Genomic DNA, 26607 nt, shown 5'->3' with positions numbered 1-26607 from the left:
TGGGGACAAACTGTGACCATCACACTTCCCTGCAGCCTGGCTGTGCCTCACATGCCTATCAGCATAGCAGGGGGGAAAACGGCCTGGTCTTCCTGAATGGGAAGTAAAAGGTGATCTAATAATGTTCCTTTGGCCTGGCTGTTTGCAAACCAAGCACAGTGACCCTCCATGCAGGCACTGAAGTCATGGTGTTTGAAGAGATGACCCTGTGTCCCCACAGGATGACGAAGGACAAGTTTCCCCCCAGTCAAGCAGCATCTGACAAACCTCAGACCCTGTAGACACCCACAGAGTTTCCCAACCCACCTATGTGTCACCACAGCAAGCTCTGCATGGCTCATACCTGCGAGGTGATTTAGCTCACCAGTGGGCTCATGGAAAGTCAAAAGAAATTGGGGGTTACCATGGAAATTGTTTTCACCAACAACGCAAACCACACACTTGCCAGAGTTCAGACACAAGAACACAGCACACGCCTTGTGCCTATTTATGGGCAGTGTTGCCCAACTGGAGGGGGCTCTTACAGAGGCAATTCAAGTTCATTAGTTCTGCTTCCTAAGGAACAGATAAGTCAGCCTGTTGCTTTTAAGAGGAACTCAATTATGCTAATTAGGTATCAAGAGGAAGCCCTTCATCTTCAGAGAGCTGCAGTGGTAAGAGAAGCAATGCTTTGCAAGCACCTGCTCCACCTCTGTCCTGAGTCACCTCCAGCCAGGGTCTTTCATTAGGTGGCAACAAGCCTGTCCCCACATGACTCTGCATCAATATGTCATTTGCCTCTCATTACAGAGTGCAGTCAGCACATGTGAGCAAAGACAGTCATTTTTAATCCATCCTTTCCATCCCTGACTCCTCTGCCAGACAAGTCGAGCTATAATCATGTTTCAAAGACTTAAGGGTGAGCATTTTGGCACTGGATTTTAGGGCAGTCAGTCTCTATTAATCTCCCTCTGTACAAAGCACAGGGTGCAAAGGGTATTTTTAAATAAAAAAAGTCTACAAACAACTTAAACTGCCATAAAAATTGAACTGCAGCCAAAGGTGGAGCTCCAGGGCCAAAGCCTCCCCAACTGTTTGTATTTTGCTTGCACTGTCCTCATAAAATACTGGCTGAACACTTAATTCAGCCTCTTCCCCTTGCTCCTGCAGCTTTGCAGGGGAAGATGAGAGTGGGCAGGTTGGAGACAATTCCAGGAACATATTGTTCTTCTCTTCTCATCCTGCCAGCAGTCACTCTGTGCTGGAAAAAGCTCATGAAGCACAGCAGGAGAGGAGAGGTGCAGGGCTTCTGAACCGCCCACTCAGCTGTGCTCGGGAGTTATCCCAGTGCTAAATCACTTTTTCAAAAGCCTGGAAAAGGCTGGGTTGAGATCCCCAGAGGAAGCAAGGCCACAGAGAGGCATTGGAGTGAACCATTTTACCCCTCTACTGGTGCTGGCTCTTTTCTCTTCAAATTCCAAGCAGGCTGCAGGGAACCTTGGGCTGCACAGAACGGGGTGCTGGGTTTGGGGCTTTGGCTTACAGGAGGCTGGAAAGCAGAAGGGGTCAAAGCAGCAAATAGGTGGGTGCTAGATGGGGTTAGAGGTCCTTGCAGAAGTAGTCACAGTGCCCTGGAGCCTCTCAGGATCACCTTCACACAGCTAAAAGAAACTCTTCTTCTCCCACTGGCCCACAGAATGAATCCTGCTGAGAGGAGTTCACAGAAACACTTGCAGAGGGATTTTGGTTTCACTTCAGGCCAGTATTTTGGTACAACCTTGCAGCTTTTAGCCCTGATAAAGGTCATGGGACATCTCTTTACCATCCATCTCAGAACCTCCTGCACCCACCCAGGACCACCCCCTGAGCTGCCCTCCCCAAGCCTCAGAACCAAGTTACACAAAAGAAAGGTGAGGGATCAGGTAGAAAGCAACACTGAGTAGAAACTTTTTATTTAAAGAACCTGACAGCCTAACATAAAAGTTGAAGCAGTGGAGAATGCTGAAAAATGAATATGGGCAAGAGATTAAAATCCTTGTGAAGGCACCATGTGATGGGGAACAGCAGGACTGAACAGAGGGGAGAGCTCCTGTACCTCCACTGGGACAGAGCCTGCAGAGGTGGCACAGCCTGATTCAAGTGTTTATTTCTCACAAGGTGGCCTGGCCATGTCCCCCAGGACTCCCAGGCATCAACAGTCACCTCTTGCCAAGCTACCACACTTGAAAGCTTCAAGCTAAACATGAAGGGGCAGCCTGCCTTTGGAGCCAGTCCCAAAATAACTCCACTGGCAGTAGAGAGAAGAACACTTAAAGCCTCGCCTGCACACATGTCTAAAAATCTCCAAAAATAGCTCTTGCTTCCCCTTTGAAAAAAAAACGTGGTTCCCAATGCCTCACAGGAACTCTGGTTCTTCTCAGTGAAGCCACAGAATAAGTGAGCAGCCCAGAACTGATCTGTGAGCACATCTGGACTAGCTGAGATCGGCCTTAAGAAGAAAGAAAAAAATAAAGATTTTAAACAGCATGTGTCAAATCCAGGGACCTTTATTTCTCTGGAATGGAAAGAATTTGCCAGCCTGGACAAAAAATTGCAGGTGGCAATTGTACATTCTTTCAAATTAAAAAAAAAAAACCAACACACACACATAAGAGTTTGGCTCCATAAATTTCTGTCATAAGAAACAACTTTGAATTGTACACCAAGCTTTTTACAAAGCATCAATGTTAAGATGTTTTACCGTGCTCTATCACATTCTTGGCCATTTATACAGAATACGCCATACCAAATGCTACATCAGCTTAAGACATTTTTAAAAATTAGTATTAAAAAGATACAAAGGCATCTTGGCTTTCATTTGGGTTTCTTTTATTAAGACATGGGAGTTTTCTTTGTTTGTTTTCCTAAGGAAGTCACTAAAAAAATATAATAACTTAATTCATAAGGACAAGATTGGTTAAAAATCCAGCCTTTGTTGCTTGGCAGCCCTCTGAGCTCGTACCTCTGTTGCTTCCATGAGCCTGTGAGCACTGCAGGCTGTGGGGTCTCAGCCTCCAGCTCTGTCCAGCCTCAGTGACCAGGTTTGTTCAGAGTTTCCACTGCAGCCAGGAAACATTCCTGGCCAAATGCTGAAAGTGATCTTCGGCCAAACAGGGGGTTTCAATCTGGGCCAATCTCACATGGGTTTAGCCCTTTGTCTTTTGCCTCTTTGTACATCCTTTGGAAGTCTTTGAAACGAGGGGCACAGCCTAACCTGGCCTCCCCAAAGTGCATACGTCCCGTGAAAAGGAAGTCTCCATCTCCTGGCTTCACCCCACATTCCAGCAAGGTCTTTATTTGTCCTCTCCAGTTCCCACTCTCCCCTGTCAGCTGAAAGACTTTGCTCTTCTGCCTGTACAGTTTGTTGACACCGACGTGAATTATGGATTCTTGCTCTTCTGCCTCGTTTGTTACGTTTTGAATGGAGCCTCTGATCACTGGAAACAGAAAAGGGTTTTAAGGATTAATTGCACAAAAATGCTTTGGAAGACCCTGGTCCAAACTCAGGTCTGTGCAACCAGGGGAACTGACTTCACTACAGCAGCCCAAGTTTTGGTCCTTTGTTATTCTGAGAATTAAGATTATCCAGTAACCTCCAGCATATATTTGCATTTCTTAAAGTTTATATTTGTAATCTGTTCAGCAAAGGGCACCCACATATTAAATTTAAACAGAGAAGAATTATATCAGAAAAATAGCATTAAACATGAAGAATTCTAGCAAGAAGATATGTACAAAATGCTCCCTGACAATGTACTTTCTGTTCTTCAGCCATTACAGATCCAGCTAATGCTAATTTCCCTTTTTAAAAGGGAAGCATGGACAATTAGTGAAACTTTTGGTGTTTTGTCAAGTCGACCAACAAGAAGTAATGGCCTCTCCTCGATGCACCCAAATCCTTGACCTTCTACCATGGTTGCTGTATCACTCTGGCCACCTTGGGGAGGTGCCAGCTGGGCAGGCACTTCTGAGCTCCTCAGAGCTCTCCACGTGCCCAGCACCCTCAGACCACATTTACTGCCAGGTGTGAGGAGGGGTCTGTTGGTGTTCATGGGAGGAGAGGGGATTGAGAAGACATCAACTCACCAAAATCACTAGTGCAGACAGCCAGGAGGACCTCAGTGTCACTGCAGGGTCGGCAGGGAGCTGCACAGGAAGGGTCACAGTTAGCAAAGGACTAGACAGCAGCAAATAAATAAATGTAAATAAATAAACCATTTAAACTAAACAAAAACGTGGCTGACAAACACAGCACGGGCACAATCACTCCAAAGATCTGTCTGGCATCTCTAGCAGCACAAGAAGTGGGGGCTAACCATAGTTAACCCTAGAGCCTCCATGGGATTTTTGTACCCAAGCAGGAATAGGGATCTCTTTACCAATCCTGCTGGGATATATTGTCTAGCAAACATTGCACACACTCACTGCACTTATGCAAAATCTGTTTTGGTTCTGGGAGCATTGGCAGGGTGCTCTGCTGTAAATTCACTCAAAAGCCTTCAGATCATGTGTCTTTTATACTCTGATGGCAAAACTTCTCTCTTACAATTTCTATCAAGTGTTGTTGGGCCATTTAGTCAGCACCACATCAAAGATCCAGGAGGTTACAGATTGGGGGTGGCAAAGAGGGGAGGGAAAAACCCCAATGCACGTGTTGGAGGGGTTGAGGCAGAGCGGAAACTCGAGCCCATATCTGCTTGAGCTCAAGCAGCACAAAGACCATTTCCTGTCCTGCTGGAAACATTTGGATATCTGCACTAATCTAATCAACGCAAGAATGTGGCTTCTCTTTGTACTCAGCCAGATATTTCTGAGGAGAAGGTGCTGTAGTTGCAGTACAGATGTTTCTATAACACCCTGATGAGTTCAGGAATTTGCTTATTATCAGGATCTGCCCTGCCTGGCCATGCTCAGCGAGTCTGCCCACGGTGGCACATGGATCAGAGCTTTGTCTGTCACCTGGTGTCACCTCAACACATCACCCAGGACAATGGAAACCCTGGATCAGCACAGGCACAGACTCCAGCAGAGCAGGGCTCCACTGGAGGTGACTGGACAATGAAATTCCATCACACCTCCACCACCAAACTGCAAACTGAAGCCACACCCACCCCCAAAAAATTTGGCTTTTGAACCTCAACATCTGAAAACACTTAGTTTAGATTCTCAAATAGTCACAGCCTTCCTCTCCCCCCACTTGCTTCCCAAAGTTGATCCATTGCACTTAAAAGTAGATTTGAGTTTGTCCACACAAGAGGCAGCTGGTGCCTCCGATGCTCTGCCACCCTCCTGTCAGACAGCACAAGCCACCCTCTGACACAGGACATGGCAAATCTCTTCTTTTTTCCAGGGACCCAGAAAGGCAGTGATCCAGAAAGAAGGATTATTGAACCAAATCCACCAGATTTGCTCCAGTCAGATGATTCATACACAGTGTAATGGGCTGTTTAATAGGATTAAAGGAAAGGAAAATTAAAATGCACATTTCTGGGCAGGGATACTTGAAGGAATAATTCAAGAAGCTTAAAAAGCTCCAAAAGAAGAGACAAGGAATAGACAAAATAGCGTCTGGATCAATCACATTTCTGTCAAGTTTGAATACCTACAAAGCTTTCAGAAACAAGCCAGCTCTCCCTGCCCTTCTTTCCCCACACACTATTTCAGCTCTCTTTTTCAGAAAAGTTTGGAAAATGTTTAATATAATGAGGAATGCAGAACCACATGAAGCCTGGACATAACTGGAGAACTAGAATAAATTCAGGCTAAAGATACTTCAAGTTTTAGACTCAAGAGATTTTGATCAGTGGCTAGAACAAATAAAGAAGTTTCACCTGACAAAGAAAATTGTAACAGAATCACGGAATCATTCAGGTTGGAAGAGACCTCTAAGATTATCGAGTCCAACCATTACCCCAGCACTGCCATGCCCACCACTAACTCCTGTCCCCAAGTGCCACATGCACACGGGTTTTGAGCACTTCCCTGGGCAAGTCTCAGTGTGTTAGTCACTAAACATCCTGCTATGGATTTGTTTCATTCATGGCACCTCCCAAATCCATCCAGGGCAGAAGAAGTCCCTCTTCCTCAGGCTCCCTCTGTCCAAATGAGGACCTGACTTAGATCAACCATACAGAGGGAACTTCCACAAATCCCACAGCATTTTCACACGGACACAAGCTCCAAAACAAAGTACAGCTGATGGACATCCTCTAAACCCACAGCTGGATTTCAGATATTTCATTCTGGAAAGACCTTGCAATAAAAAGGCATCTCAGCTTTTTAAGTCTTGGTTTAGACCAGACATCTCTGTAGTTCATCCAGCCCCATCAAAAAATTGAAAACACCAAAATGACTAAGGCATTTCTGTTCTCCAAAGGAGTGTAACACAAGCAACAGCATTAAAGACGAAAAACAAAATGCTTTAAAAGTGGTTCCTTCCATTTAAATAGACTGACACAGTAATAAATCAAATGAACAAACCTCCATGTGTACACAGAATCAAATCATTTTAATTGTGGACCCTAGGCAAAATCCTGCAGCCTTTTTAAATACAAAGGAAATTAAAAATGCTCAGCATTGCTCACACTAATCATTACTTAAAACCTGTTTCAGGTCCAGCTGACTCACAGCAGTGTGGTGGCATGTGAGCTGCTTTAACAACCATTCTCCACCACCCATCTCTGCAGCTCCAGACAGATGAAGACCAAAAATCCTTTTCAGTGGGACAGCTCCCACATCTGCACTCACAGAGTATCAAATAGATCTTGCAAGTGGCAAAAACAAGGTATGGAAGCACAGATGGAAAGCACGTTGTGAAGGATTACTGCTGAGGTAAATGGACCATTAAAAAGCAAATAACATCCACTGGCTACAACCAAAGCCTGATTTCTATAAAGGCTCATAAAAGAAAATAAATCCTTAGGAGGTGGCAATGCCTACACTTTCTTTTGAATCACAGCCATGAAGGAATCTATGTGTTTAACACAAAAGTTCATGGCTTTAGCTGCAGTTCAGCTTTCATTCCCTATGGATTGGGCAGCAGGTGCTCTGCTCCACCCATAGGTCAAAATAACACACACACCTCAGGCTAGAACAGGAAGCAACCTTATAACTATTAAAAAATAAATTTAAAAAACCAAGCCCAAAAAAAGCACTTCACTCATGCACAGCAGGTGAAGATGTTCATTTTCTGAGGAACTGGGCCTGGTTGCTAAACAAGGCAGCTGTGTTTGGCAGATCCTGACTCCCTGGGGATGTCTCGAGGGCTGCCCAGGTTCTCACATCCAAAAGCAAGCCTGTGAACTTGCAACAACAACATCAACGTCAGCTGCTCTAATTCCTTTAAACTCGATGAGCCAAAGAACCTTAATTCATACAGCAGCAGGAGAGAGGTGGGGGAAAAAAAGCCATAGAAAAGCAACATTTTCCTGAAGTCCTCTGAAGGCCAGATGCCTCTAACTCAGCTCCACCAGCAGTGGCATAAAGCCTGCATTGTGCACGTCGGCCGCCGACTCTCCTGGGAGCGCCTTTGATGGATTTTGACAGTATCCTGACCTGGAGTAACCTGAGGCAGCCCTCTCCCTCCAACACCCAGTGCCTCCAAAGGCCTCTCTATTCACCTCCCCGCTGAGGGAGATGTAATTACATCATTCCTCACAAGCCAGCAGTCATGTCCCAGCTGCTTTGAGCGATTTGCCCTCTGAACCTGGTGTTAGTGAGGAGGACGAGGCGATGCTAACAATAGACCGCACTTGTTGGCCAACAGTTTCGTCAAACACGTTGCTGGTCCTCTCCTGGACCTCTCCACAGGGAGGCAGAAATGCTTGGCAAGAGAGGGATGTGAGAGATGCCAGCCTCAGGTGGTTCCCAGCTCTGCCAGCACCAGGGAGCTGGGCTGTCTAGAAAGGACTTTTCCCCATATTGTGGATGATTTGAGCACCCCTTTAGTGCTGCAGTTTACACTCTGCCCAAAGAGTGGTGGGAGGTGTGGCTGGCCTGTCTCAGCTCACACACACTGCTCAGTCCTTCCTCCTTTGGTTTGCGTGCACACAACCCTTCTTTCCTCGGAGCAGAGGAGGTGGGGTTATGGAGGGGCCATGGTGGAGGGTGGCAGCTCCCTGCAGGACACATGGAACCGAGACGTGCTGGCTCTGGCTGCAGGCGTCACACAAACCACATGAAGGGGCCTGGTCTTCTTTTGAAACATTTGTGTTTCAACAGCCACCCATGGGTCTGACTGACCCGACCTTACCCCAAAACCAGCTTCCAGCCCACAAGAAAGAAGTTCCTTCAGCCTGTCCAGATTTTTCTCGGCGCACTCCACGACGTCACAGCTATCAGAACACCCCACGAAGCCCTGCTGCAGGTCCCTGCCCACCACCCCAACTCCACTCAGCGAGCCCAAAAGACTTTCTCCATCCTGTCCCCAGAGAGGCTGTGCTGAACACCCACCCCTGAGCCAGCAGCACACACAGGAAGAGACACGTTTTAAGCAGAAGTGAAAATGTTAAACACAAAGTAATTGCAGAAAACCACTTCACCGAGGAATACCCTTTGGTTTCGTGAAGAAGCGGGCGCACGCGTGCCGTGTGGTGAAGGTGTGGATGCTGGGGGAGGAAAGCACAGAGCTCTTTATCTGCTCTTCCACAGCACACATCACCCACACCTCAGTACTTCTGAACAACCCTTTGATGAGCAATCAGACCTTTTCAAGCATCAAGAGCTACCAAGGAGGTCCAGGCAGGGCTGAAGTGTTGTTTTCTGTTCGTTTTTCTGATTAAAACAAGTAGTCTTTTCTCTTCGACACATTCAGATGGGTCTTGTTGCAGTCCCTGTACTGCAGCACCTCCAGGCACACCTGTGTGGGGCCACCGACCCATTTCCCTCAGCCTGACATCAGCATTAGTTCATGTGGAACAAAAAAACACACCCACACCTTTCCAATTCTTGCTGCCAGCTCTGTAACTGGCAGCCCTTGCTGGCAGCACCCAGACTGGAAAGGGCATCATAGGATGAGTCTCCTTCCTGGAAACACAGAGGGCAGACTTCCCAGAGCAGATGATAAAAATAGAGATGTGGTTTCTCCAATAATGGTGCACTTCTGTGTTATTTTTCTGAGTCCTAAGCAAAAAATATGATGTCTCAACTGATTACTGGATCAGTGATTTAGATGAGAGAAAAGAGTTTAGGGACAAACATCACATGAGCAAGAAAAAAAATAATAAATCTTGCCCTGATCCTGCTTTAACTAATTACAAAGTGAAATAAATCCTGCTAATTATTTCTTCTTAAGTATGCCTGTGCTTCCCCTCTGAAGGAGCATTTCTTCCATGAAGCAAACCTCTCACAGCTCATATCCCAGACAAAAAAAAAAAAAAACAACACAAAAAAAAACCCAACCTGCTTTGCAGTGGAGGTGGACAAGAATTTGGTAACCACTCTGGTTTACCAGGCTGTGACTAGTCCTTTCCTTTCTTGATACACCTCAACTTTCCTCACCACCTCAGAAAGCTCTTCCTGAGCAAGCCAAAACAACACTCAACCTCAAAAGCCTCACAACCAGCCCCCACACTGAAACACCACCTAGAACTACATCAGTGCAGCTGCACTGCCAGTGCATCTCGTACTTAGAAGGAACTGGAGAGCAGCAGAGCTGCATCCAGCACACCTGCATTTAACACAATACCTGCAGCCACACAGTGAGGGAAAACAGGGCCAGAAGACACAGAGCCTCTCCCCAGCTGGGCTGGAAATTACTGACACCTTGTCACAACACACAGAGGAGCTCTCTCATCACTCCTTTGTTTTACAAGGTTTTCCTGTCTTTGGATGGGGTAGGATTACAGGGCTTTCTGCAAGCACTGCGCTTTTTCCAGCATGTCAGGAGGAAAACAGCAAGTCAGGGAACAAACAGGAGAGCTGGGCTTGTCCTGCTCCCAGCCCTCTGGATCAATAAGCCTCAGACATGGGACCACAGAATCACAGAACAGCTTGGGACAGCAGGGACCTTAAAGATCACCTCATTCCCACCCCCTGCCATGGGCAGGGACACCTTCCACTAGCCCAGGTGGCTCCAAGCCCTGTCCCACCTGGCCTGGGACACTTCCAGGGATGGAGGAGCCACAGCTTCACCATGCCAGTAACCTCCCTATCCTCAGAGCAAAGAACTTCTCCCTAACTTCTAATCTAAATCTCTCCTTCTTCAGTTTACAACTGTTACCCCTTATCTTATCATTATCTACCCATGTAAAAAGACACTCTCCCCTTGTTTTGTTAGCCCCCTTTAAGCACTGAAGGCCACAATGAGGCTGTGCTTTGATGAATACAAGGTTAATGCTGTGAGTAACATAATGAGAGGTTAGTGCTCTTCTGAAGGCAGAAATGTTCATCCCTCTCTTTGCCAGAAAGTCAATCTGAGCCCCTGTGCTGAGCAGAAGAGGCAACTTGGGACAAGGATCATGGGCACAGACAGAAAACTCAAAGATTCTCTTCTTCTTACAGCCAGGATTTGGTACAGGACAAGGTGGTGATGGAGCAGCTGAAACAACGTCATGATGCTGCAATGGACATCCTTCCCTGACCTCTCTGTATGAAGAAGGGACACCACTGATTTTAACCCTCCAGAAAAGGAAGTGTCAAACCCCATGCCTTGCCTTCTAACACTCAGTTCACATATGTACAAGTTTCCAGAAATAACTTGGAAAATGTAGACACTGGCCAAGAACAGTTTAAACCTGCAAATAAATTTAATGAAATGCAGACTTTTGCAGGCTGTGGCATGGACTGTGACAAGAGAATCGAGTCAATACCACTTCCTTCCTGCAAAGAAAGAATAAAAAAAGCATATTGTAAAACCTCACTATTAGAGATGTGATGACCTTTGTGTTCTGAGAAACGTTAGGACAAGAGATCATAAACCAGAAATTTATCTTTTCACAGAACTGTCTTCCAAGAGGGTATTAAAGTCCCTAAGTACCAAAGATTAACTATTTATGTAAACAATGTGAGGAAGAGATTTGGTACTAGGCAAGCTCTGTTTGCAACAGCTTTCAAACTGAAATTGGCTCAGCAGATACAGAGCACGTTAGGATCCTTTGGGATTGGTGCCTTTTTGCTGTTCCAAGATGCAGCAGCCATTCTAACAAATGAGCTGAAAGGTCAGCTAGAAAAAGCCATTTGTTTAAAATTTAAACCAAACCAAAGGCAATGAAAAACCCACAGAGCAGTTTTTATTTAAGCAGCATTAAACATTATTAAACTCCACCTCCATGCATGAGCTGCATCAAGCCAGGAGAAAGGATGAGAAGTGTCACAGCTTCAAGACACTTCTTGCTGTCCCTCCTCTTTCCCCTCTGTGGCAAACCCCAGCACTGGGGTGGGCAGAGACAGAACAGTGACTGGGTCAGTGCCAAATCCCAGCCCAGCTCCTACACTTACCCATTGCATCACAGCTCTAGAAAAACCCTCAGTTACAGTCAAGCCTGCAAGATATTGTGTCCAAAAAGCCCCACTCAGCAGATCAGATGTCCAGTTAAATTCCCCTCTCTGCACTGCAGCAGCAGAGCAGAAGTGTCTCAGCAACCACCCCAGCCAGGTTCCTGTGCAAGCAGCACCTGTACACATCTGCTTTTTTTTTTGTTGTTTTTTTTGCTTTCCTCCTCTCCCTCCCTAACTGCAATTAAAGGGAAAAGATGGCAGCAAGATAACTGCTGGGAATTCCTCCTGCTCTACGTGCACAAGACACCACTATAAAGCCATAAAAACCAGCTCTATTTGACTATCTCACAGAAAATCCCTCTCTCCTTCCTCAAACCTACCTCTACTGCCCAAGGGGGATTAGGAGTGGGAAGCATGAGGAGAAATGAGCTGCTGGGAGCCAGAGGTGCCTCTGGATGGTTGAGGAGCTCCTGTGATCCCCTCTGACCTGCAGCAGAAGGGATGGAGCAGAGTGTCCCTTGCTGTCACCCCAGGAGAACGTGCCAGCACTGCAGCCCTGCCACACAGGACCAAAGGAAATGCTTCCCCTACTCAAAACCCACCAAGACTTATGGCTTGGCTCATCCCCTCCCAAAATTCACTCTGGAAAGATTTCTTCTTTCTTCTAAAGCAAAAGTCATGCCAAAGCCTTGTGAAAGCTCACAGGTCAGATCCAGGAAAATGTGAAATTATCCAGTTTTTGATGCCCTGTTGGGCTGTGTCTCTGATAGCTAACACAGAGCTCAGCTGTCATGCAGTGCTTGCACAGCAGAAAATGAACAAGTAAGGTGTTTTTCACTCCCATGCCCTGGGGAAATTGTGCAGCCAAGCACTTCTCCCTGCCCCTGCCAGGGCTGCAGGAGAGGCTGCAGCCAGCCCTACTACCAGGCTGGAGCCCTGCCAGGAACACAAAAGCCTTCCCTCCCTCCTCCTCCCCTTCGGTCCGGTCCATTAATGCCTCTGATGGAGAAGAGGAATAGAATTAAGAAACAAGTGGCTGGTTAAAGATAAACCCTGAGAGTGGAGTAATGACAGATCAAAGATTAAGTGAGCCTTTAAAGGAAAAAAAAAGAAGCATATGTGCACTGAGCTCCACACAGGTTCTTCTCTTTCCTGTTTCTAGAAATCAAATTCTTCTTGGTATGTGGGAGAGCTCTGAAGGAACAAGGCCAGTTTTCATTATAAAACTGTGTTTATTTGGTCAGCCTATTCTTGAGAAGGGTTGTGAAGGGGCTACATCTACCCAGTGAGAGATGTTCGATGCTGTAACATTGTCCAGTTAACCTTAAAAAAAGCTACCTAAAACTTTTAATTTGTAACACTAAAAGCCTTGAGATACATCACCTTTTCTTCCTTAAAATCACATCCTGCTTGGTCATATCAAGCCCATTCACCAGTTCTACACAGGAACATTTTTTTCCCTCTCAAATTTCTGACACCCACTTGCAGATAGAAGCAATTGATGTAAAGCTAGCAGCAGTTCTGGTGGGGCAGAGGGACATCCTGTGCAGACAGGAATGATCCTGGGAGGCACACAGGGCAATGGAATGCCAGACAAGCTGTGTGCATTCCCAGCACCTCTGATCACTGCAGCTCTCCCAGGGCTTCAGGACAGGAAGGATATGGGCAAATGTGGGGATGCCCATGGCAGGAGTTAACGCTCAAATCCCATGAGGGAGTCAGGAGGTGCCCATACAACCCACACCAAAAAATCCTTCCACAAATCTGAACCAGAAAAAGGTTAACTGGACCAAGGCTGTCCTAGGGCAGCAGCTTTTCTGAGCCAGTATCAAACCTCCCAAGGTCAGACCTAACATATCACAGCTTTAGGTCCAGGATATCTTCCAAGTATCTGTGCAATATTTCAGTGAATATTTGCTGGCTTCTAGCACAGATGGAGGTGAAAGAGATTTTCTGTCCTGCAAATCAAGACTCCAGCACAGGAAAGATCTGGCCCACGTTTCAGTCAGTGGGAAGAGGAATGCAGCTTCCCCGCCCTCTCATCCCTTCTTTAACTACAGCCTCAGGAATTAGCAAACTAAACAGTTCTGCAGAGCAAGCACAGAGCATTATTAAAGACTGCCAAGCAACTGGGCTGGACTGCAGCTCTGCTTGTGGGACCATCTTTGGTGGTACACAAAGGTCAGGGCAGAGCAGAGCCCCAGCTGCCTGGACAATACACCTGACTGCTTATTGGTTTTGACTGCCCACTGAGTTGAGAAATAAGCTAACGGCATTCGTGGCCAGTCTAGCAAAAACAAGCTGTTTTCTCTCCCCCTGTCCCCTGCAGCTGTGTATTTATCACTGCAGCCCCACTGTCACCTCCTCTGCCCACTGCAAAACCAACTCCTGCCCGACAACATCAAAGGACAAGCAGAGAAGATGCTGGCAAAGCCATTTTCTTGGGAGAAGGAGAGATTAAATTAGGGAATCCATCCAATTTTGGTGGGGGTTTTCTTTTAAGTGTTCTTAGTCCAACATTTTTCAGACCCCAAAACATCACCCTTGCTCAGTTCCAGGTGATGGATGGGTGTGTGCATTCCCTGAGCATCTGAGCAGCACTTTGAAACCATTCCACACAGGAAAAAAAAGAAAATCTATATCTTTGTTCTCAAACTCTCCCACCCAGTCAATCATTCACCACAAACCTGACCAATTCAGGCACATGAATAACTGGAGCAGGTTTCCAGCTTCTCAAAATTATTCCCACTCCAGGCAGTGTTATAGAGCAGCCAGCCTGATCCAGCCAGGTGCTGCTCCATGACACGTGGCTCAGTGACAAGCCCTCAAAAACTAGCTTTAAATGTGTTCTTTGCACATTAGGGCTAGGGAATGCTGGTTATATTTTAATGGTTATTTTGTGCCAAGTTTTGGGTAGTACGGGAAAGACAAAGTTAGCGTGGACAGGAGGCTCCTGCAGGGAGGGGGGAGCACACCCAAAAAAACCCATTTGAAATATTGTATCCTAGAGCAGGAGTGTCAGAAGGATCCCTTACACAGCCACTAATGGCAGTGTGTTTTGAGAAATTGTAATAAAGGTTGTTTTCTGATATTTTTCTCTTAAAACTTGTTTACAACCTTTTAGAGAAAAGTCAAACAAAACATCAAAGCTTTAGGTGCACAGGTGAGCCACCCAGCAAGGTGTGCTCAGGCTTTTAGGGCAGATCCATCAACTTTGCTGTTTATTATTCATTTCTCCAGCAAGCCCCAAATGGGAGGGATGCAGTATCAACCTGTTCTGTGCACTTCATAGAGTCACAGGATGGTTTGGGTTGGAAGGCACCTTAAAAACCACCTAGCTCTAACCCCTGAACCCCAAGAGGTAGGAGAGTTTTAACCTGCACGGAAAACAGGGAGGGGAGAAATACAAAGCAAGGCATTTTGCTCATCTGATGGGGGGGATTGGAGCAGAGCCCAGGGGTGCTCCCACTCTGCCACACAGAGCAGTGCCAACATCTCAGATGGTCACAATTACTCAGGCAGAACCTGTGCTAGGCATAAAGGTCACGGGGACTTTCAGTTTAGGTGTTCCAAGTGCTTCTTTCCATCGCCTCTCGTGCCCACAGCAGCGAGGAGCTCGGTCATGGTTACCCTGGCACAGAGTGGGCACAGCCTCCTGCTCACCAGCCTTGGCACAAAACACCAGAAAGTTTCCACTCTGACAAGAAGTGAGAAATACACCAGTGTGAGGATGGTGAAGTGCTGGAGCAGCACACACAGAGCAGCGGTGAAGTTTCCTAAACTGGGGAACATTCAAAGCCAGCTTGGGTGGGGCTCTGAGCAATGGTCCAGGGAAGGTGTCCCTGCACACTGCTGGACTGGAAAGGTCTCTTCCAAAATAAACCATTCTGTGATTCCACCACCTGCTGCCTCAGCTTACAAAGCTAAGCAGCGCATCCAGCCTCCAAGAATGAAAAAAACCTCTAAAGATTGGATATTTGTGAGGAACCAGAGGAAAGCACGAGACTAGGAGGTGGAATGACACAGAGCCCTGGGAGGATACCTGCAGAGACAGGGCAGATTGGTGCCCCACCTCTCCAAACACAACTGCATCAAAGAGCAGAAGTCAAGAAAGGTGCTTTAAAAAGCCATTTGTTAGCAGAAACACTGGTATAGCCCAAAGACTTCTGAGCTTTCTGAATTTCTGATCTGTTTTCTCAGGACAGCATACAGGAAATAGCTGAATACTGTTAATTACTTAACTGGATTTATCCAGTTTTGCCTTGTTTTTCAGATGCCCACACAAGTGTTGTACCTCCTATGTATTCATATTCTGAGCCAGGTACCCAGCATTAATAAAGAAAACATATAAACCAGTTAATAGAATCTGCACTAAATCTGTAGATGCCATCAAGATAAAGGAGCATTTTTGTTAAAGTTTGACTTCTTTACTACACAGAAGCAGGTGGGTAATGAAAGGGCTTTCAATGCACCCCCTGAGCTCTGACAACTAAATTACACACACCCCCATGAGCGTGCAGTGGGAAGAGCAAACTACACAGCTTGAACAAAGCTGGACCCAGAGCTCCATGAGACACTCTTGAAACACAGACTTTAAGTAGCAAAATAAAGCTCCTTTGGTGGGACAGGGAGGAGGATTCACCTTCCTCTCCAAAACTTTTGGTCCAACCTACAGATTCTTGTTTCAGATTAGTCGAGCAGAAGGTGAGGTACTCAAAAAGTAAATTGTTGTCAAGGGACCTTCACAGTTTTGATAGAAATGTAGAGCAAGCAGTCTGCTGTGGTGCAAGGCAGACCTAACCCAGGCACAGCTGAGGAGCTCATGTGGGTCAGAACCTTCAGAAAACTTGTAGGGACTGCATGGCCAGACCACTTTTGCCAAAACCTCCATCTACTTGCCAGCAGAGGCAGCATGGCTGATACTCAGAGTATTTTCTTCCTGCACAAGCAGAAAAGATTAGAATCAACAGAACTCAACAACTGAAACAAGTTCTGCTGATTCTCCAATGGCCTCAGGCCAAAATGTCACAGTGCCTCAGTTCTTCACTGGGGCAAACACTGAGGCTGCAGAGCAGGAGCTGCAGTTGATGGACCAGCAGTGTGGATGGGAGTGATAGAGGGCTGCAGCCCAAAGCCTAATCTGGAATCAAAAGCACTTTCAGTCAACCATCACTTTGGATGTGAAGAGAGAACACACCCCTGCAGATGCCTGAATTGTCAAGGTGACCCTGCTTAGGGACTACTCCCATTAAATTATGTCAGGCATGTCTGCCTTCACTCCTCTTCCCATCTTAAGAAACTACAACCCCACAGAAATGCACTTTTTTGACTGTTACTATCACAGTAAAAAATTTCCCATACCAGATGTCAGCAAGCTGAATTAATAAAATCTACCAGCATAGCACAAATTCTTCCTACAGTTAGGAAAATTTTGAGAGACTGTGGTAAGGCAGAGTCAGAGCCAAGAAAAGGGTTAAATCCCGAAAATCTAGAAAATTGTTCAGACTGCCCTGTGTCATTCAACTTTTCAAAAAAAAGGGAAAGGGCAATGCAGAACCTGCATGTTTTCTACCGAATTATTTGCTAGCCTCTGATTAAGTGGGAAAGAATGGCTGTAAACTAATAAAACTTGAGGATTTCTAATTAAACCACAGGCACCATGCCAAGCATTGTTGATTTGTTGATGCACCCTGCAATGTCAGGACTCTAAGGACACAACAGGTCATTAAAGTATTAAACAGATGACTTACACCCTTTAATCAGCGCCGGGATGCCAGGTTAGGAAGAGAGAGTAAATTCAAGGGCAGAGTACAACAATTATCACCAGGAAACAAACGCAGCACTTAGGGAAAGCGGGGAGAAGTTGTTAGCAAGTAGTTATTGCACAAGGAAAGGGCTGGATTGCCGAGCCCCACACCTGGGTCTTTTATCATAGGCATCTGAAGCTGCAAGGAAATCGTGCAATATTTGCCATTTTCAGCTCTCTGCCATCAGAAGAAGCACTGCAGCTTCCTCTGGCCGGCACATCTCCCACCCCATCTCCAACAGCATCTCACATCTTCGTCACCTCTTCACACCTACTCTGCTCGGCTCTGTCAAACTGCAGCTGAGCAGCTTCGTTTTTCCAGAGTGCAGCAGCCAAAAACATCAGCCACGCTTGTGAGCAAGGGACTGAAGTAAGGGCGGTGGGAAATGCAGAGCCTTGGACCCAGTTTTCAGCTCCTTTAAGGTCAGCACTTGCCTCTGCCTTGAGCCTCCTCTGCAGGGAAAAAAACCTTCAGTGATTTCAGTGATTGTAAACTCCCCCTCCAAATGAACAGCTCAGTAAAGGGCATTTAGTCTGAGGTTTCACAGAAAAACTAGAAGCAGCTCCAGAAGAAAGGAGGTCCACAAGCTGCAAAGAGCCTCAAATATATTGCTCTGTGGAAGCCTCACAAGGCAGCTATTTGGCAGTTCCCCCAGACGTACAGATATTTATAGGAAAATAAAAGTGCTCATCTAAGTGAGTAGTGGAAAGAGTCATGTATGGCATTTTCATCGTGTTTTCACCCTGCACAGCCCCTCCCCAGAGTCTGGGGATCCAAAAAAAGGCAAGAGAAATAATTTAAAATACAATAGAGATCCCTAGTTTGCCCTGAAGGCTCTGCTGATGAACTATTAAAAAGCTTCTTCTAGCCAAACTAGACACTTGGAGAATGGAGCAGATTCCCCACCACATTGTTTCATAAGACAGCACTGAAATTTAACCAGTGTCTGTTACAGCTGAAAATACAGCAGTCACTGAAAAAGTGATTTAATGTGCCCATTAAAGAGGAAGGCTGTAATTGGATGCAGTCCTCAGTTTGACTTCTGAACGTCCCTGAAAAAATACTCCCATCAGCTTTAAAAACCCCCAAGATTTAATGTGTAAAGAGGAGCATTTAGCTCTGAAAACACAGCAGTTTGTGCTGGCTTGTGCTGGTCAAGGATGTCAGCAGCAAGTCCTCAATGAGCAAAGCTCAGGAGAAACCCTAAGTGCAGACTAAACCCAGCAGTGACAAGCAGTGTTTCTGTCATATTGTTTTACTATATGCAAAAGCAATTTCAACTCTTTTGGAAAATAAAAGAGCACAGAACTTTCTAAGTCTAAGTGACTTCTCATTAGCCTGTCTGTGCCTCCATCCTCACAGCCTGACAGAGAAAGCAGCACTGAATCTGGGAACATTCTCCAAATAACTGATTAAACAATGTATTTAATGTCTTCTGCAATGGAATTTTACTACATAGCTGACATTCTGCACAGTGTATTCATCTTTGCACAAATGATCTTACTGGGAAAGCAGCTCAGCAGAGATACCCCACTTCATTTACAGCAATTTTGGATGCAGCAGAGCAGTCTGCTTGAAATGCAGAATGCCCAATAATAAGCTACCACTTGTGAGCATGGCAAAAGTAAAGGCAGCGACTTCAAATTTAAAATATTTGGTGTTTATATTTTTTTGTTGTAATGGCAAAGCTGCCACCTGTCAGTTCCCGAGGTTACTGCACCAGCCCTGAGCCCAGCTCTGCTCAGCTGAGCCCAGCTCAGAGCTGCACAAGAATAAAGCCCCATCCGAGCTGGCGTGACAGCATTTACCACTGGCAGGGCTGCACAAACACACAAACACACAATCCAGAGCCTGACGTGGAAAGGAGCCAGGGGAGGGGAGAGGATGGAACAAGTTCTGCAATCACTTAGCCCAGAGAAGACATCCCTGGAAGATCCAGCTGCAGTTTAATTAGTCCCACCACGGCTTATCAAGCAGCATCTCAGGCAGAGCATGTGGCATCAGCAGGGCAGAGTCTGGCCAGCATCCACACAGCTCTTGGGCCACACAGCCTCACCAAACATCGGGTTTGCCCCGGGCTGAGTCATCCCAAGTGTGCTCTGAGGGCTCTTCTCGCTGCCTTCACCCAAAAGAGCAAAGGCAGCCCACATTTCAAAAGAGAAATCTGGTTGAAACAAATCCAGTTCCCCACTTAAAATACCTAAACCTTGAAATGCTTGCAGTCATTTGAGATAAACTACCCTAAATCTGCAGTTCCTTGGGGTATTCTGGAAATCTCCCCTCCTAGTTTTTGGGGATAAAAGCTAGAGGTAATCCTGAATGGGTAAAATGCATGAACCAGATATTCCCTCTCTAAAGGGAATTCCCCTTTCACCCTGTCATCCTCCACAAATGCCAGTTTTTCTTCTCAAACTGTCTTAATTGCTCAGCACACTTAGGTCACACCTACAGCCATTGTTCCAAATGCTATTTAGTACCAGATTTTACAGGCCTGTAAGATCTTTCCGTTTGTCCACTCCTCTTTCCTATAAGTTTTTCATTGGAGTAAAACTCCTCCCTACAAAACTTGTTTTTCACAATGGTTGAGAGAGAAGACACCACTGTCCTGTAGAAGTATTGAAGAGCTCTGCCATGACACAGTAATGCTCAGGAGAGTGTAATAAGGAGAGCTGAGGAAGGAACACATCATTTTCCTTGTCTGAATTTAAAAAAAAAAAAAACCCACAACAGAAAAAGCAATAATTAGGTCAGCAAGTAGCACTACTTGCAAAGGGGGAAAAGGAGTGCCTCCTTGTTCAAATGTTTATTATTCAAAACATGCAGTGGGGTCTTAAAAATGGAGTAAAATAGTTGGAAAAGTGTTACAGCAAGGCTGGGAAGCCCAGGAGTTCAGTGTGGGGTAAAGCCAGCTCCTGAAATACACCCCACCCCTGCAAGGGGAGACTCCTGCACTGTGGCCCTCAACAAATCACTGGAGTTCAGCCCATGCCAGCAGCTTCCAAAACACAACAACAAACCAAAAACCAAATCAATTCTTCTGCAGTAGTTCTGTTTATAAAACATGTCCTTAAAAGCACACGAAACTCACAGCCAGCCACTTTCCCACTCACTCACTCTCTCTGCCATCTGTTACACATCCAGTACAGGAGCTGGGAGTCTGACAACACCCCAGAACTCACCAGAAGCTGTGTGCAAATCAGCTGCTATCCCCTTGCTCATCAACTCGTACTGGAAGCCTGTAATCTTCCTGCTAATGTCCTGCTGAGGAGTGGCCTCCACAAACAGGCCCCCCTGGTCGTAGCCAAAGCAATACACTCTGCTGGGGCTGCGGTCTCCATCTCGGACCAAGAGTTTCAGTTCTCCAGTTTTTTCCAAATAAATATTTGCTCCTGCGGAGTCTTTGAAGGGCTTTATGCAAACAGTCAAGTGTTTGTAGGAGGCAGGTGAAATATTGGGTCGCAGGTTGACGATGAGCGCTCCCGTGGGGTACATCCACTCTATGGAGCCTTCGGAACAGCGGAGGTAGACCTGTTCAACATCCTTCCTGTGAGACTCGTGGGTTAAGCCACTGGAGGAAGAAAGAGAGAGAAGGTTAGAGAAATGACACAGCTAACAATGAGAATGTCAGACCTTCCAAAACACGCGGCAAGAAATGCAGGAAGCCCAGGACATCAGTGGGTGTTGGCCCATCCAGCTCAGCAGAGCAGGTCTCTTGCAACACTTCAACCTTAATATTACGGGACAATTTTAAATCATCCCCCAGAAGAAAACATCAAACCACTAGTAATAGGCTTCAAAATTAAATAGGATATAAGCACATGACCAAAAGCAATTACATTACTACAGGCTCAGTTACTGCCCATCAGCTGAGCTGTGCACACTGAGTAAAACACGTAGGCTCAAACTCCCTTCCTGGTGGCTCAATCCAGCATGTTCTCCAGCTTCACAGATCAGACTCCACCTTTTTCCAAAGTACTTTGTTCCCCTTCCAAGTCTATATTCCCAATGGATCTGAAACTGGGAGGGGTGCCAAGCTCACCCTGTAAACTGCAGCTAAAGCAGTGCTCTGTGTGCTGCCGATACCCTCCAGCCCAGCTGGGCAGCACCAGTCTCCACACCGGGAGGTAGAAAGAGGAGAGGAGACACCTCTCTCCCTTGTCATGGCTGGGGAAGCACTGAACTGTGCTGCTTTTTTTGGCAGGAACTTGCTCTTCCTCTGCTACCCAGTATGAGGTTTAAGCTCAGTTTGTCATTTTCACTGATGGCTACAAGCAGACACAGAGCTGTGCTTAGTGAGAAAGAGAATACGTGGCCATTTACCATGGCCAAAAATGAACACCCCAACAACCATTTCACAGGGACCACAGGGATGGGGTAGGAGGGCACAACAGGGTCCCAGGGCCAGCTGCTAAGCAGGATGAGTAGTAAATCCCCAAGGCTTGTTTGCCCACAGCCTGAGCTGAGGGAGCTCGGAACAACCCCTGCTGCCCATCACTGATGCTGGATCAGGCCCACCAGCTCTCTACCAGAGGGACTCAAAGCCCTAAAACAAGACTGCAGCTGGAAGAACAGGCTGTGGGAAGCCTGATTTATTGGCTGCAGGATTTGGGCTGTTAGGGAAAAATCCTTTGGTCCCAGTCTCTGTCCTGTCACAAACCTCCCAAGCGAGTCTGAGCAAATCACCACCGAGCTTGTTTCTCCTCCTCCTATGCTCTGAGCACCTTGTTCCCAAACACAAGCATCTTTTACCCTGTGCTTGCAGAGGACTACCAAAACCAGACTCTTTGTCACCTCATGGGGCTGCTTTGCAGGATTTTAGGGAAGCTTCACAACATTCCCACTTGTAGGCAGACGAATCAAAACAGGGGAAAAATAATTTAAAAGGATTAAGTGTGAGGTTACACAGGAAATCTGTGGCAGAAACATTTTTTAGTGTAGTGCAAGTGATGACATCAAGTCCTGGTTCCTCAGCAGAAACCTCCAAATACACAGTTCCCCATCTCAAAGACATATTTGGGTACTGAACAGGGTCTAAATTCAAGTCAGCACTTAGAAAGTAACTACAAGCAATGTGTAAAAGGGAAAAAACCCAAACCATATGGTTTGCATTTACTGTTGACGTGACTCATTATTGTGAGTGTCGGTGTGACCTACTTGATAGAGGTTACACGAGGAAGCTCAGAAAGAAAAAAGTCATATTTAATAACAATAGAGCCTCCAAACATGTGCTTTTGAAGAATCTTGAAAGCCACATCAAGAACACAGATGAGGAGGAAAGAGGGACAAGCTTTTAACCTTTAGACTCTTGCCCTCAAATTCAGTAGTACTTAACACATTCAGGAAACTTTACTTGCAAAGGGATATTTCAAGTTGACTGTAAATCCACATCTGGTCCACCAAATCAGTTCTCACCACAGCACACACATGATGCCACTCAACAGAAAACACAGAAGTCTGTTCATGTGCAAGCTGCAAATAAACAAAATTAAGCAGTGTAAAAGTTATCCTTCAGCAAAGGGGCAGAAAGTTGTCCTCACACATCACTTGTCCCTACTCAAGACATCAAAACAAGGACTCATACTGGCACATTCCAGCCTGAGTGCTTAAACAGAAGGAAGACACCAGGGGCAAAACTCTGAACTCATGCAGTGAAACTTCTGTTGCAAGTGATCCCAGCAACACCGAGGCAGTGAATTTCTGCCAGAGGAAAAAAAAAAAAAAAAAGCTACATTAATTTTGTTCAAACATTCATGGTGTTCAAACGAAAACAAGGTGGACTCTGAAATTATCTTCTGAAAGCCAATTATATCCCACAGGCAAGAGTGATGCCATTAGACAGATACATCAAGCACGAGTAGCTGCACACATTAAGCCTTATAATAAAGGATGACTCAAAAGTTAAGCAGATTTCAAAATACATGTTCACATTATTTAACAGCAACCACCACCATCCAGTAAAACCTGTCGCTTCGCTTGCAGAATGACTTGTCCTCACACTGAGACTTTAACACCAGGTTCAGCTCTCACCAGGCACCCACCAGACACACCAGGTCCACACACTAATGCAGACCCAGCAGCCCTTTTACTCTCCAGACTCACTGGAGTTTTTGGTTTTTTGATCATATGGCAAGGACATGGGGCAGGTGTTTCATGGTTGCAGTGAGGGATGAGCCATCCACCCATTTTAAATGTGTGCTGTTTATTGGGACTCACTTCTATAACAATCTACTTCTACAGCTACTTCCTCATGCCAATCCTGAATCACTGCATCTGTCTCCTTGCTCTTCTCCTTTCAGGCTTCAGCCATCCCCTTATGTTGGCCCTGAGAAACCTGCTGCAGTGAGCTGTTAATGCTGCAATGTGCAACAGGTGTTATTTAAAGAAAATGGAGCAAGAAGAATAGTCACACTATCTACTTCAGTTATTTATTTATTCCATTCAAGATGTGCTGAAGAGCCCTACAAGCACCCATGTCTTCCCTGCAGTGAACACAGGGAACTTTTGCTCCTAAACTGGAGAATTTAACAAGAGATGACAGTCTAGAGAACATTAAGAATTCCTCAGAGCATCCACCGTACCAAGGGCAAACCTGATGGACAAAAGCAGCCACATAAGAGCTGAATTCTCCTGCAATCAGACATGCCAGGCCAGCATATTCCCTCAGCCTGTCACTGGAGCACTTCTGCCCAAAGCACCACGAGCTCATTGCAGCACAAAACCCTGAAGTTACAGCAGAAGTAATAACTGGACACATCATAGTGAAGTTTCTGCTTTCTCCTGGACAAAGCTTTCCTGGAAGCTCTCTGACAAGCTATTTATTAAGATGCTATTATGGCTTGTACTTAAATTGCAGGTGTCAAGCTGTGCATTGCATCAGATTTCCCTGGAAGCACCAGGGATACCCAGAGGAATCCTCGTGAAGCTCTTCATCCTGCTCAGGGGTATAAGCTCATCTCTTCTCCACAAGTTAACAGGGGAAAAAAAACCCATATCCAGAATATTTTGGTTTTAAGACTGTTGCTTTTAACAGACATGTATATAAAGGTGAGAAAACACCTTCAGGTTTACTATAGATGTCATGACTCCCAAATCCACCAGCACAAGCCAGCCCATGACTTCACTGTGGGGAAGAAAGACTGTGTCTGACATTGAAGTTCGTAACTTTTCCTAACAGTCAAGGTAAAAATCATCACATGACTTCAAAATATTATATTTTGCATTAAAAAAAAAGTGCTTTCTAACCCATATAACTCTTAGTATCCACAGTGAAATATTTAATTAGTGATATTTACTGGTACATCAAATTACTTTCTTTCCTTCTGAACTGCTGAGTTTTTAGGACAAGTCAGATGATGTTGAATGGCCTTAAGACTGCCAGCATTTCTGACAAAACCTGTTTGTCACCAGGAAGGCCTAAATCAGCCTGGTTACTTCATCCCCCCCAAAACTCCGACCCACCTGAACTCCAAAACTCTCCCACAGGTAAAAGCACCCAGACTAAGCTCTGCTCTTCCTTCCCTGCTCATCCAAGAGCTTCATCACAAAGCTGTCACCACGTCAGCTCACCAGAACAACAGCAGGTGAGTAAATCCAAGCTGGCACCTCCAGGCTCACCCCAAACTCAGTTACAGGATTTCATTTCCCCCCACCCCAAGCATCACCCCCTTGGTTGAAACTCGAGGCATTGCTTATTCCAGCCCTGCTCAGGTGACATGAGGGGTCACTGCTTGCTCTAAGAAAACAGGACAAAAATAACAGCAAAACAGGAATTGCAGGGGTTTGTCACAATTCTTTTAAAATACTTGCTGCAGTACCAGGTGGTAAGGTCCAGGTAAGGAGTGCAGCTGGGATGCTTTGGAATGCTTTGGTACTGCATTTTCAAGGTTGGTTGTTTGGGGCGGGGAGGGGGGAGAGTTGTTTGGTTTTGGGTTGGTTTCGGGGGTTTTTTTGTGTCTAAAGAAAAATGACAAATTAGGAGTTTGCCAGAGGCTTGATCCCTATCAAGCAGACTCATCCTCAAGTGAATTCACTGCTATTAACTACGCATCAATTAGCAAAAAAAAAAAAAAAAAAAAAAAAAAAAAAAAATCCAAAACAAGTAAATAAAAAGCACCACGTTTCAGCAGTAAGAGATAAGAAATCGTGATGCTGAAAGTCAATCCAATTGTTTCCCCACTTTGAATTCTCTCTACTCCAAAACACCCTATTGATATAGGCTGGCCAAACTTTTATGTTAGAGAAAGTCAGATCTGAAGAGTGCATTAGTTTGCAATTGTTGTACTCTCCAAGTAAGTCTGACCCAGCAACACTTGCTAGTTGAGCAGAGCTGCTTTTTTAAACCTATAAAGAGGGGAGAAGGTCACAGACCCAACCACACGCGTTAAACATATTACAAGCAATTAAAGGAAAGATAATTTGGGAGATAAACACTTGAGAACTGGAGAGGTTTCTCAACCGGTGCAATTAGAATAAATCAGCAGCGCGGCCGCCGTGCCAGCCCCCGCTCCCGGAGCTCATCACCATCACCATCATCATCATCACCTCGGAGGCGGGACGAGGAGGCAGGGAGAGATCCCGGGGCTGAGCGCCAAGTGCGGGACCGCAGCGAGGGAAGGGAAGGGAAGGGAAGGGAAGGGAAGGGAGCAGCCAGGAGCCAGCAAGAGCCCCGGGGAGGGAGTCGCTCCGCAGGTGCAGCGCATCCCAGCGCCGCTCCGAGCCGGGGCTGCCTCGCCGCTCCCCCGGGCGCCGCCGCCGCGGAGCGCTGGGGCCGCGGGGAGAAACTTCTCCGCGGTGGATTTAGCACCGCCCTCCCTCTCCCAGCCCCCCGAACAGCGCCGAGGGGAGCCCAGCCCGCCCCGGCCCCTCCATCCCTCCCTGCCCAGCGTCTCTCCGCGGTGAGCCCGTCGGGAGGGAGGCAGATCCGCCTCCGGCTCTCCGCCGCCCCGTTCGCGGGCTGGGCACCACAGCGGGAAAGTCTCCCTTTTGTGTTCTGCATCAGCATCTTCCCCCGGCCACGGACGTGGCAGCCCCCGCTCGCCCCTGCCCGGGCAGGATGCCCCTCACCTCCCCTTCCAGTTGCACAGGTCGCTGGAGTACTGAGCCGCGGCGCCGCCGCCCAGCAGCAGCCGCAGCCCCAGGAGCAGCGGCAGGAGCCCGGAGACCGGGGCGCTCCGCATGGTCCCCCGGCCCGGTGCGAACGCGGTGCAGGCGGCGGGGAGCGATGTGCGCGGCGCCCGGGGCTCGCCTACATGGTGGGCAGGGCGGCGCGGCTACCCCGTGCCCGGCTCCCGCATCCCGGCTCGGCGCGGCGCCGCTCGGCTCTGCCGCTCGCACCCGCTGCCCGCGG

General features: G+C 46.7%; 1 protein-coding gene across 1 annotated transcript; it reads right to left on the bottom strand.

Moving 5' to 3' along the window:
* Nucleotides 1-2509: 2509 nt before the first annotated feature.
* METRNL (meteorin like, glial cell differentiation regulator) lies at nt 2510-26607 on the bottom strand. The gene is made up of 4 exons (XM_041427383.1): nt 26325-26607; nt 20441-20829; nt 4105-4164; nt 2510-3455 (listed from the first exon to the last, which is right to left on the bottom strand). The coding sequence occupies exons 1-4, from the start codon at nt 26435-26437 to the stop codon at nt 3139-3141; spliced, it is 879 nt and encodes a 292-aa protein (XP_041283317.1). The 5' UTR covers nt 26438-26607; the 3' UTR covers nt 2510-3138.

This window comes from Onychostruthus taczanowskii, unplaced genomic scaffold (genome assembly GCF_017590055.1).
Source record: "Onychostruthus taczanowskii isolate IOZ18803 unplaced genomic scaffold, ASM1759005v1 scaffold99, whole genome shotgun sequence".
Lineage (NCBI taxonomy): Eukaryota > Metazoa > Chordata > Aves > Passeriformes > Passeridae > Onychostruthus > Onychostruthus taczanowskii.
The sequence above is the reverse complement of the archived record's forward strand: the minus strand, read 5'-3'. Positions and strand labels throughout refer to the sequence as shown.